General features: G+C 41.0%; 1 protein-coding gene across 5 annotated transcripts in view; it reads right to left on the reverse strand.

Moving 5' to 3' along the window:
• The window catches only part of LOC106577029 (protein tyrosine phosphatase receptor type E), a 57,589-nt gene that overhangs the window by 5,194 nt on the left and 38,625 nt on the right, over positions 1–13,770 (reverse strand). For 4 of the 5 annotated variants that reach the window (XM_014154690.2, XM_014154691.2, XM_014154687.2 and 1 more), the window contains 15 exons: positions 12,175–12,246; positions 11,898–11,991; positions 11,426–11,490; positions 10,697–10,833; positions 10,426–10,516; positions 9,138–9,214; positions 8,973–9,009; positions 8,701–8,798; positions 8,028–8,147; positions 7,727–7,890; positions 7,017–7,152; positions 6,777–6,926; positions 6,561–6,654; positions 6,266–6,342; positions 6,032–6,166 (listed from right to left, as the gene is read on the reverse strand). In XM_014154690.2, the coding sequence (XP_014010165.1) occupies positions 6,032–6,166; positions 6,266–6,342; positions 6,561–6,654; positions 6,777–6,926; positions 7,017–7,152; positions 7,727–7,890; positions 8,028–8,147; positions 8,701–8,798; positions 8,973–9,009; positions 9,138–9,214; positions 10,426–10,516; positions 10,697–10,833; positions 11,426–11,490; positions 11,898–11,991; positions 12,175–12,241 (1,542 nt within the window). In that variant the 5' untranslated portion in view covers positions 12,242–12,246. Of the gene's footprint in view, positions 1–6,031; positions 6,167–6,265; positions 6,343–6,560; positions 6,655–6,776; positions 6,927–7,016; positions 7,153–7,726; positions 7,891–8,027; positions 8,148–8,700; positions 8,799–8,972; positions 9,010–9,137; positions 9,215–10,425; positions 10,517–10,696; positions 10,834–11,425; positions 11,491–11,606; positions 11,757–11,897; positions 11,992–12,174; positions 12,247–13,770 lie in introns of those variants that run through there. The other variant, XM_014154694.2, reaches the window with a different exon arrangement.

Below are 13,770 nucleotides of genomic sequence, written 5' to 3' on the forward strand. Positions count from 1 at the left end.
AAATGCAATGTATGATATTCCGTTTTGTAGCTTTGTGTCTCTGCTTTTAAAAAAATGTAAAAAAAACGTTCAAATGTTGCTACATACAGCGGTTCCTCCTTTAAAAGTTGCGAGCTTACGCTGCGGGACCCAGCGTCACGGCTTCATTGCTCCAGACCATCGCAGGGTAGAGTTAGAGCACCCATTATGCATTTGGTTCCCAAGGTTTTTATACGACAAATCATATCGAGTGGCTCAAGTGGTTCCAAGGACGAATTTGACGTTATACCACCCGTATAGACCACCCAGATGTCTGACAAAATCATTACGGTGGAAGCAAATGTAAGTAATTATAACGTCATAACGAGTCAAGCAAAAAATGTACAATTGAGAGGAATATGTTAGTTAATTAATGTAGAGACAAATGATTGTACATATTCTTTTGTCATAAAGTTAATTTACGAAAATCACTATTTAGCAAGTTTTTTTCAGTCATATCCAATACCAGGTGTATCAAACTCCATTCTTTGAATGATGCTGTGTCTGCATGTATGTATTACAATTATACACTTCAACAGTGTTTACCACTCCTGCTCCTGGGACATCAATGATTACACATTGTAATATGCAATAGACTGGAAACATGATTTAAGTAAAGGCTGATTTGTAATTCATATATACAGAAAAAAACAGTACACTACACTTCCTATGCATATCAACTCCCTTCATCTGCATTCATCTGAGGAGGTTCTCCCAGCCATGTGGACGATTGAAAACAGGGCAGCAAAGTGTGTTTGTCACCAGAGCAGTTTAGAGCATATTACTATTTGCCTGTGAATAACCAGACCTTCATACAAACTTGCTATGCTGAATTCTTGACGCACAACCGAGGGTGCTGCCATATCCTGCCAGCACGCCCACAAGCGAGCCACTCAGGCTGAGAATGACGCGTGGAAGAGAGCAAGGAACGAGATGGGAGTAACAATCCAGGGTATTTGCTCTGAGAACGGCATAATAATGTAATGAAACAAGCAGGGAGCAGGTTTTGCACCCTCAACATTCTAGCCTGAAGTCCAGCACACTATCGACTGTGCCCAAATGTATTAATTGGGGTTGGGGCCGATTGCGGCTAAAAACACTTTATCAATTGGAAGCTTTAACAAGTGGAAAGGGGGAAAAGTATTATTATTCGTTTTTCACAAGCGTAGCAGGCTGTGAATGCTGCTAACAACGCTTCTAGGATGGGCTATTAGCTGAACAATAGACTATTCAACCTCCTTTACTAAAGAATTGTCTAATACTAATAGGCGAGCTAGGTGTGAACCCCCCCACCCAACTTGCAACAAATAATTTGTATCTATCTTTCCACATCTACCTACACACGTATCTACCTACACATGTTCTGAAGAAGAAAAAAAAAAATATATATATTTTTTTCTCTTCTTCAGAACATGTGTAGGTAGATATATATATAAACTCAGCAAAAAAAGAAACGTCCTCTCACTGTCAACTGCGTTTATTTTCAGCAAACTTAACATGTGTAAATATTTGAATGAACATAACAAGTTTCAACAACTGAGACATAAACTGAACAAATTCCACAGATATGTGACTAACAGAAATTGAATAATGTGTCCCTGAACAAAGGGGGGTCAAAATCAAAAGTAACAGTCAGTATCTGGTGTGGCCACCAGCTGCATTAAGTACTGCAGTGCATCTCCTCCTCATGGACTGCACCAGAGTTGCCAGTTCTTGCTGTGAGATGTTACCCCACTCTTCCACCAAGGCACCTGCAAGTTCCTGGACATTTCTGGGGGGAATGCCCCTAGCCCTCACTCTCCAATCCAACAGGTCCCAGACATGCTCAATGGGATTGAGATCCGGGCTCTTCGCTGGCCATGGCAGAACACTGACATTCCTGTCTTGCAGGAACTCACGCACAGAACGAGCAGTATGGCTGGTGGCCTTGTCATGCTGGAGGGTCATGTCAGGATGAGCCTGCAGGAAGGGTACCACATGAGGGAGGAGGATGTCTTCCCTGTAACACACAGCGTTGAGATTGCCTGCAATGACAACAAGCTCAGTCCGATGATGCTGTGACACACCGCCCCAGACCATGATGGACCCTCTACCTCCAAATCGATCCCGCTCCAGAGTACAGGCCTCGGTGTAACGCTCATTCCTTCAACGATAAACGAGAACCCGACCATCACCCCTGGTGAGACAAAACCGTGACTCGTCAGTGAAGAGCACTTTTTCCAGTCCTGTCTGGTCCAGCGACGGTGGGTTTGTGCCCATAGGCGACGTTGATGCCGGTGATGTCTGGTGAGGACCTGCCTTACAACAGGCCTACAAGCCCTCAGTCCAGCCTCTCTCAGTCTATTGTGGACAGTCTGAGCACAGATGGAGGGATTGTGCATTCCTGGTGTAACTCGGGCAGTTGTTGTTGCCATCTTGTACCTGTCCCGCAGGTGTGATGTTCGGATGTACTGATCCTGTGCAGGTGTTGTTACACGTGGTCTGCCACTGCGAGGACGATCAGCTGTCCATCCTGTCTCCCTGTAGTGCTGTCTTAGGCATCTCACAGTACGGACATTGCAATTTATTGCCCTGGCCACATCTGCAGTCCTCATGCCTCCTTGCAGCATGTCTAAGGCACGTTCACGCAGATGAGCAGGGACCCTGGGCATCTTTCTTTTGGTGTTTTTCAGAGTCAGTAGAAAGGCCTCTTTAGTGTCCTAAGTTTTCATAGCTGTGACCTTAATTGCCAACCGTCTGTAAGCTGTTAGTGTCTTAACGACTGTTCCACAGGTGCATGTTCATTAATTGTTTATGGTTCATTGAACAAGCATGGGAAATAGTGTTTAAACCCTTTACAATGAAGATCTGTGAAGTTATTTGTATTTTTGGAATTATCTTTGAAAGATAGGGTACTGAAAAAGGGACTTTTTTTTTTTGCTGAGTTTATATTGGTCATGGCTCCCAAGTAGCGCAGCGGTCTAAGGCACTGCATCTCAGTGCAATAGGCATTACTACAGTTCCTGGTTCGAATACAGGCTGTATCACATCCGACTGTGATTGGGAGTGCCATAAGGCAGCGCACAATTGGCCCATCGTCATCCGGGTTTGGCCTGGGTAGGCCGTGATTGTAAATAAGAATTGGTTCTTACTTGACTTGCCTAGTTAAATAAAGGTTACATTTAAAAAACAACTGGCGGCAACCGCAGCACAATCAATAGGAGGTGAACAGTGGCTGGTGCTGAAAATATAGCTAACTTGTTACGCAAGTGTTGCACACCGACAGACGGAGAAAACCTACACCAGTCGAGCAATTCATTTCAACAATAATCTTCATTTTAATTTGACTTTACAAACAACAAGAGGGCTTAATTGGAGTCTATTTCTTTGGAGCCTAGACCTGTATAATATAACTGAATGGATAATGCCCCTTAGATATTTTTTATATATATTTTTTTGTTTGTTATTATTTAAAATGTTTTTATTGAATATTCAAAACATACAATATACTTGCAGTGAAGCCGCACAACAACTACACCACACCAGTCATCCAACAGACTCCCATTCAGAGCGACACACAGAAGCATCCAGGGTCAACTTCGACAGATCTCCCACAAGGCCAAAAAAAGCAGGGACGCGAACCCACCAAGAACCCCCCCCCCACAGCTGTCCCTCAACCACCCGAGACCCCTCCCACAGTCACCCCCCCAAGAAAAAAATATTAATAATAATAAAAAATATAATTAATTCCATTCCCCAAGAACCCCCAAAATGCACCAACAAGCAAGAAAATGAACTCATGAGAAAAAAGAAAAAGACTACAGTAAAAACAGAAAACAACAATGCAAAAATAGGACATCAATGACAACTAAAATCATAACAGCAAGGCCAACTGTATATGTTTGAGTGCATGTCTGGCATTATTTACATATGTGTGTGTCCGTGTATGTGTGTATTTCAATGAGAGTGTGTGTATATGCATGTGTACAAACACCTGCACAGCATCAGCCTCAGGCAAACCGGCATTAGCAGTAAAAACACTGCCCCTCAGTGTCATTCAAACGTACTTTTTATTATGTTTTATTTTGACTTTATTTTTTATACTTTATCTTTGACCATCATTATTTTTCTTTGACCATCATGTCTCCAATTCCACATCCCAACCCTCAGCTTCCCTTGCCTCTTAGATATTAATTAAGAATCCTCCAATCCTCTAAATGTAATTATTGGCAGAGAGTCACGTCATTGAAAAAAATATTTGTAGATATACTGTAGGCCTACCATAGGTGAAATGAGTCTCACTAGTGTTGAGTAATGTGCTGTTAAAAGTGGTGTAGGTCTTTTTTATTTAAAGAGCATATTGAAGTTAGAAGCAGTAGGATTTGAAGCAAAAGTTATTTTAGCACTATTTCGCGCTGCTCTGAGACAAGCATGGGGACTGGTCTTGATAAATCAATGAGATTTTAATTTTCACTTAATCTCTGTTTGGGTATTGGTTAGACTAGAATTAGAACATTTGGGTGCAGAAATGATATGCTCTTAGTGTAACCTTTCTTTAACTAGGCAAGTCAGTTAAGAACAAATTCTTATTTACAAGGACAGCCTACTCCTTCCTCCCAGTCGGGGAATTGAACCCTGGTCTCCCGCGTGCCCTGCCTGCACGACACAATATCTCTGTACTGTACTGCCTATCGTCACGTTGTACAGCGCCATATTTTCCGTTCCTTCCTAACAGAAACCCAGAGGGTTTTTAATTTTTCTTGGAATATAAACACCATAATAATAATCAAATTAATTAAGAAAGTACCAGTCAAAAGTTTGGAAACACCTACTCATTCCAGGATTTTTCTTTATTTTTACTGTTTTCTACATTGTAGAATAACAGTGAAGACATCCCAACTATGAAATAACACATATTAAATCAGTTAAGAACAGATTCTTATTTACAAGGACAGCCTACTCTTTCCTCCCCGTCAGGCAATTGAACCCCAGTCTCCCGCGTGCCCGTATTCTCTAGTACATACATGGCCTGCTCTCCCTTATGTAAGGAATTAGGCACTTTCCCATGTTTACTACAGTATGTATTGTAGGCTATGTTTACTTGTCAGACTGCACAGTAGGCTAATAAACAAATGCAGGTGGCTTATATCTTCAAAATGTTTTAAATGCTTTATTATCCAAATGTAAAAGCATATACTGCACAGTACTGTATTTCTTCATCAGCATCTTTATGCTTTCATTAAAAAATAAATAATGATAAAAATACTCTTTCAAAATGCAGATGTGGATTTAGTTATGGATCCATAATGAATTACTATGGGAATAAATATCACTGATTTACAGAAATATTTGAACAAAGTTGTCTAATGAAGGCAAACAATTTAGAATCCTCCAATCCTCTTATGCTGTGGCCTACTCCTGACCGTCACGTTGTACAGCGCCATATTTTCTTTTTTTTCCTTTTTTCTCGTAATAGAAACGCCATAATATTAATCAAATTAATAAAGCCAAATTTCTTAAAATCAATCCCATATACTATGTTATTACAAAAAAGGTTTTAAAATCTCCGGTAATGCCAATATGGAAGACTATAAAATGCTTCTCAAAGATGTCCTCTAGTGGTCAAACTAGCACTAACTTGCATTTTCCCGAAAAAATGGCTGACAATGAAATAATGTGCCACAGAATGCTGCAGCAGCCTGCAAGGTGTGCTGCAGTATGACGCAACTTTTAAAAGAGGAACCACTGTAAGACCAAATTAAGATGGTTGGTCACATATGAGTGCATTAGAAAAGCTTTTTTACATTCATCAAAATAGCTGAACTCCATGAATTATTTGTCTGTGTTAGTACAATGTTTTATGTGCTATATTTCTGTCAATATCTGATGGATTTAAAAACATTCAAAAGTTTGGAGTATCTTCATCCATTGTCCAACTGTTGCATTTATTAGAATAGTATTTTCAACTACTAAAGTAAAACACAGCTTTTAATGATTAGGTTGCAGTTAACTCTTGCCACAGTGGGGTCTGTACCTGTTCCCTCTCCTTGAGTTCAGTGAGCATGACGATAGAGTGACACCTGTACTCCCACACCATCCTCCAGAAATCCTCCACCGTGTGAGACAGGGGACCCTGGGTAGCGATGAAGTAGTCCTTCTGTCTGTATCCCTGGAAAATAACATACTGTTTAGCGCATCATATACTTACATAAAGGGCTCTGGAGAAAGTTAGGACTTAAGTCTTAAAATGTGCTCAGTAAATACTTACATCAATAAATGATGCATTGATGTAGTCCGTGAACTCTTGGCCCCTTTTCATTGATAATATAACCCGGTTGAAGTCATCTGTGTTCAAGCAAATAACTTAACAACTTACTTTATTTCCAACAATAGTTTAATTACTTGTGTCATTTAACTACAGTAAATCCATTCCAAAAGTAAAACTACTTCAGAGAGGTAACTTGGTCTAAAATGTATAATATTTGATACAACACTAAAGAGTGTGATGGTGGTAGGGTTGTGATGTATTACTGAAAAGTTAAGAGTGTTAGAGTATTCCTTACATGGAATAATCTGAAGCACACGGTTCTTCTTCATGTTTGCAGGAAGGTTTCCAGTCCTCATGTTCTCCTTCATTATGCGTACATTGGTCAGTTTCTGAGGAGAGGATATGGGGTGAAATTAGGACTACTTGAGAGAGATGGCTACCGTCATTTAAATGTGACTAGAACTGGGAGACAACTTAGAAAAGGAGAGAAAATTGTGTGACTGGGACTTACCCTGAACTCTTCCTCTAGGCCCAGCTTGTCAAGGGGTGTTCTGGTGTTGTGGAGTTTCTGCAAGTGGCCTTCCAGAGAGGACACATCCAGCTCTGTGTCCCCATACATATAATACTCCAACAGAGCGTGGTAGATGAACGAGTACTGCATCTGAACGGGAGACAGAGTGAGATGGGGTAAATGAGGCATCTTTGCTTGTTTGTGCTGCATTAACACATTGAACTGTCAGGGAACACTTACATCGGTCTGGACGAGCTGAGAGCGCTGCTCCCGTATTCTGGTCACAAACCCAAAGACATCCAGCCTCTTCTCTACATGCATCATGTCAATCATGCCGTCTATGACGATGAACGTCCCAGTCCTACCTACCCCAGCACTAGGGAAAGACAAGGGACAGGAGAGAAGAGTGATCCTTACATTGTCATAGACCTCCAAGGAATGTTTGATGATTCAATTCAAAGCAAATGCACTGTATTTCTGTGGCTGAGTTTTCCACAGGAATGTTGACTATGGTACGGCATAAAAATGCTAAATTGCTACATGTCCACAAGCCAACAAGATCCATAGTGTTTTAAGGGCCAGTGACACAGACAGCAGTCAGGGATGCCAGCTTAGGGTGTTGGAGACCAATCAATGAGGCCCATTCAGAAAGCAAAGCCCCAATACCAACACCTGTTTCAACAGCTGTTCCTGCATGTCTCTGACTTCAGTGATGTGGTGGTTTCATATTACATGACATGTGCATTAAAATTCCAGCCATACAAATACAAATAAAGGGAAGAAGGTTGGCATACTTTTTTAGACACCACGATCGGTCAATTTGACACTACGATTGTGTTAAGTTATACATGTCATAAGGAACTAAATGAACTACTATAGCCTTCATTGAGTACAGCTTGTAGACGAGAATTTCAAGTTAGAATCCCCAGTCTCCTCCCCTGGTTCAGTACCTGCAGTGCACCACGATGGGTCCTGCATAGGATGGGTTGACTGTCTTCACCTTCTTAAGGAACTTGAGCATGCCGATAGGGGAGAAGGGCACCCCAAAGTCTGGCCAGCTGGTGAAGTGGAGCTGGGTGACCAAGCGGGGGGCCCTTGGGCCATCATTCCCCTGCTGTTTACAACAACAGGAAAACACATCAATCGTTAAAAAAAATATACTGTAAATGTCACAGGGTTTCTCACATCATGTATTTCAAAGTGAGGGATCCTGTGCAGGGTTGTCACGTAGGCACATACAATGATACTTACATATTGTACACAGAACTTGCGGATGGTGTAGTCCACCAGTACAGTAAAGTCCTCCACTGCCACCCTCACATTCCCATACATCCAACAGCCCTGGTCTGGCCAGTACTGGTAACACTTGTCCTGAAGAGAGGCAAAATGGACATTCAGCAAAGCAAAAAAAATACAAACTATAGTTCACCAATATGAATGGCAGAGACTTTTATGGGAATTCATATTACTGACTAGAAACTCTATTTATAGGTGATAGACGTGACATAGGTGATTGTCTGTCAGTCAATAAGTTCATCACTCTGATCTTCTAGACCGTTAATGAGAGTCTCAGACTAATTATAATCAAGCCTTGGACAACTTTATCAACAATTATTTAGTTATCGATCCCCCATCTCTGTTTGGTGGAGCTAAACCCCCTGTTTTGTTCTTTATTGATCAGCCCCTTGAGGTTCAATAAAATGTGATGCCAAGTAATTTGAGGTGACACATTGTATGGATTGGGAAAGTTAGGAAAGGGTCAAATCAATTATACTCATGACCTTGAGGTGTGAGAAGACAAGAAAGAGCCTAGCAAAGGCCCTTAAGAACATCTAACATGAGAGCCCATTAGCAAATCTGAAGATTCTTTACAGGTTGTATAAGCAGATAATGGAGCAGCCAAAGTGAGAGAAGAGAAACTCACCTCTTTTCTCTCTTTCAGGTTAGTGAGCATCACTATAGTAGCAGTCTTCTGTTCCCAAATCATCCGCCAGAAGTCAGCCACTGTGTCGTGTATTGGGCCTATGGAAAAGAGACTGACACTTACTACATAGATGTAAGTGGACATCCTAGTTATACAATAGGCCTATGGTGCTAGAAAAATTATACGCTGACATAAAATAAGTTTATTTCCATTCAGTAATCCTCTAGTAGTACAGCACTTTGCACAAAATGGTTGTACAAAGTTATATTCACCTTGAGCTGCAATTAATTTGTTCTTCTCTTTATAACCCTGGTTAAAAAGAAAAATGTGTTTTGCTGAGTTTATTAGACCGTAGTGAGAAAGGAAGTTATACTGGACGCATTTAAATTATCTGGAATGGGACGGAACGAAATACATAGTAAATATCAACAACTCACATCTATGTATGAGGCATTTATGTAGTCCGTACAAGAATGCCCATCTATTTGAGTTAACAACACCCTGGAATGGTCATCTGTTTAAAATGGAAGAAAGAGACAAAATTGTACTAGGAAAATAAGTATGCCTGTTTACAATTATTTCATTATGTTATCAAACGGATTTATCTCAAAAAAGTTCAAGCTACTCTTAAAGGTCAATTCCACAATTTTCAACGTAATTTTCATTATCTCCAACACAATAACATGCTGACCAGACCGGACACGTCACGTGCGTTGCAAAATTAATTTAGAAATCCATGTTATTCAATTATTGCACCCACACTGCTCGCGTTGCCAATGAGCGTCTGTGTTGCCAAGGGCTAAAATAGAAGTCCTTCCTATTTCTGACGCAGATCGAGCTGCAAGTCCTGCCTCTCCCATCTCCTCATTGGTTTATAGAAGCAGGTACCCACGTGCCATCTCCTCATTGGTTATATCCACGTGGGTGATTGAAAGACAAACTGTTTTGCCAGTCGTCATGGTAATACTATGAAAGTTTAGATGCCAATCACCATATAAGTTCAAAGATGAAGAAGCCAGGAAGGAGAAGAGATGACTAGAAACGATTCGGTTGACCGTTTTATGTGTGGATTAATTGTCGGAGTAGAGGACCTTGTGCATTTCAGGTAAAATAACAACTCAATGTTTATATCCCAGGACAAATTAGCTAGCAACAGCAAGTTAGCTAAATAGGACAAATTAGCTAGCAAGTGCAAGCTAGCTAGCTAAATTGCCATACGTGTTTAATGCTTTTCGACCTGTCCCCAAATTAATGTAATGGGTTCAGAGTTTGTTTTGATATTTTAACCTGCGTGTCGTGATCGCGTTTGGTGTGGGGGGACAAAATAAATGTATGTACGATGGCGCACGCACGCAGCCGGTTTGGGTTCCATGTAACAGTGTCTACATATTTGAAAATGGCGCATTTCGAAGTTTTGTAGAAAATAAATGAAGTTAAAAGGTTCTACACGATGACATCAGCAAGAAAATACCCTCCCTCTGGCTAGAAATGCATTGCAGGTTTTGAAAAATCCCTGTTCTTACTTTTAGTCCCACCATGTGATGTCACAGATAAGCATTTTGTAGGAGCTTTCTTATTATCTTTTTAACCAGAAATACCATAGAAACACGCCGTTTTCACGTATGCTTTTGAGACAATGAATAGGAAGTAGAAAAGTAGAGGAATTGCCCTTTAACTGGGTTTAATGGTTACAAAATGTATTCCCATAACAATTCCATCACTCACATGGTAGGATGTTTGGATATCTGTTCTTGTCCCTGTTGATCTCCCTGCTAGCCTCCTCAAAGGAGCCGTGATGGTTGCCACAGGTCAGTGACTACACAGACAACACAAACACAGGGGTTCAAACTAAGTCAGTCAAGAAGCCTTCAGACATGCAGCATAATATGTAACAGCATAAAGAAGTATCAACTCTTCATGACATTATTAGGTATCACACTATGAAGGTATCACATTACTACTGTAAGCACTGTGTGTTGTTTGAAAAGGAACCTACATTGAACTCCTCTCTAAAAAGCTTGCAGTCGTCTGCCGAGCGTATTCGGAACTCGTCCTCCAGCGAGTCCAGGGGGATGGGGAAGTACCTCTTGGATGGACAGGGGGATCGTGGGAGGAGGACCACTGTCTGCTCTCCTGTGTGAAACAAAAACATTGGAACGTCAATGTTTTTACATTCAGTACAAGAATTGTGAAATAAATAAATAAAGATCACCTCATTACACGCAGGTGACTACTGCAAGTCGCCCTGGATAAAAGCATCTGCTAAATGACTAAAATGTAAAAAATGATGAGGTGACCTCATACAAGAGATGTATATAAACAACTGTCTGGGCCTTCAACTCTTCACTCACATTTCACTTACTCAACATTGTACTCTACATGTGAAAGTTACATTTATTACAAGGTATTTTGCTTCAACTGTGGCAATGTAGACTATGAATCTTATCATTATTTAGACTTGTTGGTTCATGTCTTGACAGCTCTCAATACCAGCATACGCCAACAGTAGGATATCTCTACAGAATAGACTTGACTTTCTGTTTTGATTGTGATGACTTATGTAGAGCACAGATTCAAATCAGTATGGAATTTCAAAAAGGACTACTGTACACACACAACCTAAGACTTGCATCACATCCCACAACACATACTCAACGGTTCAAATGCAATATTGTATACGTAAGATGTACGTGGCAATGTGCAACATAATGAAGTCGAGACATACCTTGATCTTCCAAGAAGCCATTTGGAGTCTTCTGAGAGACAAGAGCCTTCCTGTGGTTTCTAAACCTAACCAGAGAGTGAGAGAGAGAACAGAAAAAGGAAACGAAACAAAAACGTTATCTGACCATAACCCCAGAAAAAGAATATTTCAGCTCAACAAGTCAGTAGAAATAGAAACCCACCATCTGAACTGAAAGCTGTTCTTTCTCATGAGAAGCAGATAGTATCCTCACCACTGAGAGGAGTTAACATAGTGAGTGAATGGGTGAAAGCATGGTCTGATATGACCCAGCTAGCCATTTGTTTTCTGTTCTACTGGTAGAGCAGCTGTTGAAAACACACACACACACACACACACACACACACACACACACACACACACACACACACACACACACACACACAATGGGGGTAGGCTGGGCTGACAAGAAAACGGTGGGGGTGGGGTGAAGCCATCCAATGCTGCTTGTTACCTTAGGAAGTATACTGTCAGGAGAACGATGATGATGAGAAGAAGAGAGATCAGCGTAGAGGGAAGGACATGGGCACCCTGGGAGGTGGGGTTTTCTGGGAAACAAAGATGCACACATTATTTTGTATACTACATATACAACAAGTGTTGTCAATATTTAGATGTAACCATTTTAATAGATAATTGAGCTATTGGTCTACCAATTGTTTAAAGTTATGATCAAGTTAATTAATGCTGATTGTTCTGTTTAATTCACTATTCGTGCGGGAGTTAGTTACCTGAAGTCTGGTTGTCATGAGAGGAGTTATTTAAGGTTATTGTAGTTGCAATCAGAAACAACACCATTGTGACTGTGGAGATAAACAGAACATGAGTGAATACATAATACTGTAAGAAAATGCAGAAGCTGTGATGCTTCCTTAATTCCTCTAGAGGGCGCCCACGATACAAGCAAATCCTGGCCTGGTGATGACAGTGCTGTCTGTGAAAATAAGGGGATGATGTCAGGCCCTCTGACCGTATGATTGTGTAACTCCTTGTATCCTATCCATTTCCTGTCCTGTCCTAGCATGTCCACTTAGCAGTATGGTGCATCATCTCTGATCTCACATCCCTAAAATACACATATCAAGGTAACAGGAAGCACTATCTCATAGACGGCAGAAATCAGATCCCCTGTAGTCCTAGACAGACTGGAGAAGAGCTAAACAAGCTCAAGGGATGTGAATCTCACACTGCAGTCTCACACAGAGAGAAATAGCAATGAGAAGTGCTTGGATAGGGGGAGTGAGAAACAGTGAAAACAGAGAGAAAAATATAATTTTTCCAGAACGATCCAGCTGAAGGAAGAGGAATGAGGAAACTCCTGGTCCAATTGAGTAGCACTATGTAGCGTGAAGCAATTACAAGGATACATAGGCACTTTAACTGAAAATGGAGAGTTTAATATATGAAACACGGGGTCTGAGAAAAGAAAAGGATCACTCATGTCAATGGGCAGAAGCTGAGAGAACAAGGCCATCTGTTTTGAGCCACATTGAGCCAAGAATCTTCACTCTTTCTTCATACACTGATAGCTGTCCTGTCATCATGGCTTTATTTTCTCAATTTCATCACTATTACCTGCATTGCGTCTCTATCACAAACTATGCATTTCTACCTCTCTGTAGCCTTTATCTTGCTGGCAGTCTGTCTATAATTCCCTCACTCCTGGGCAAATCTATTTAAATGCAATGTATTAAATACGAGAACAGTTATTGCCCAGTGTTTTATCCATGCGCAGACTTGAGAGCATCACTTTATATTACATGTCTCCTTAGCCTTAGAAAAAGCTGTTTGGCATAGACATCATCATTCATACTTCAAATCTAGTAGCTTCACTAGAAGTGGGTCATCCTGAAAGGCCTATAATTCATGACTTTTTGGAAACACATGACTCTCTCAATCTCACCCCCCACAAACACACACATATGTTCAAAGCCAAGGGGCATGTACTGCATATGTGCCACACTGTGTTGAAGGTGCCCAATCTCTCCCCAGTGTTAACAAGCTGACAGTGTCAACACCTGCTCTCTGCAGAACTCCACTGGGCAAAAACACATTCACTCACAGTGTTGGCATTCCACCATACTGGGCTACACACAACATTAACCATGAAGGCATCAATGATTCTGCCATTCCTATACAGCCTAACACTGTATATCACACGGTTTAGGCACATTTAGGTTTCCTTCCCACACTGCAGTCTTTGTTTGCCAGAGTGCATGTTTGATTGAATTCTGCCCTGTTATGAAACAGGTTTGGGCTATGGCAGGATAACTGGGAAAGAAGGAGGACAAAGCTACTTCATTTAAATCCTTCAACTCAGCAGTCCT

The sequence above is a fragment of the Salmo salar genome, chromosome ssa18 (genome assembly GCF_905237065.1).
Source record: "Salmo salar chromosome ssa18, Ssal_v3.1, whole genome shotgun sequence".
Classification (NCBI taxonomy): Eukaryota; Metazoa; Chordata; class Actinopteri; order Salmoniformes; family Salmonidae; genus Salmo; species Salmo salar.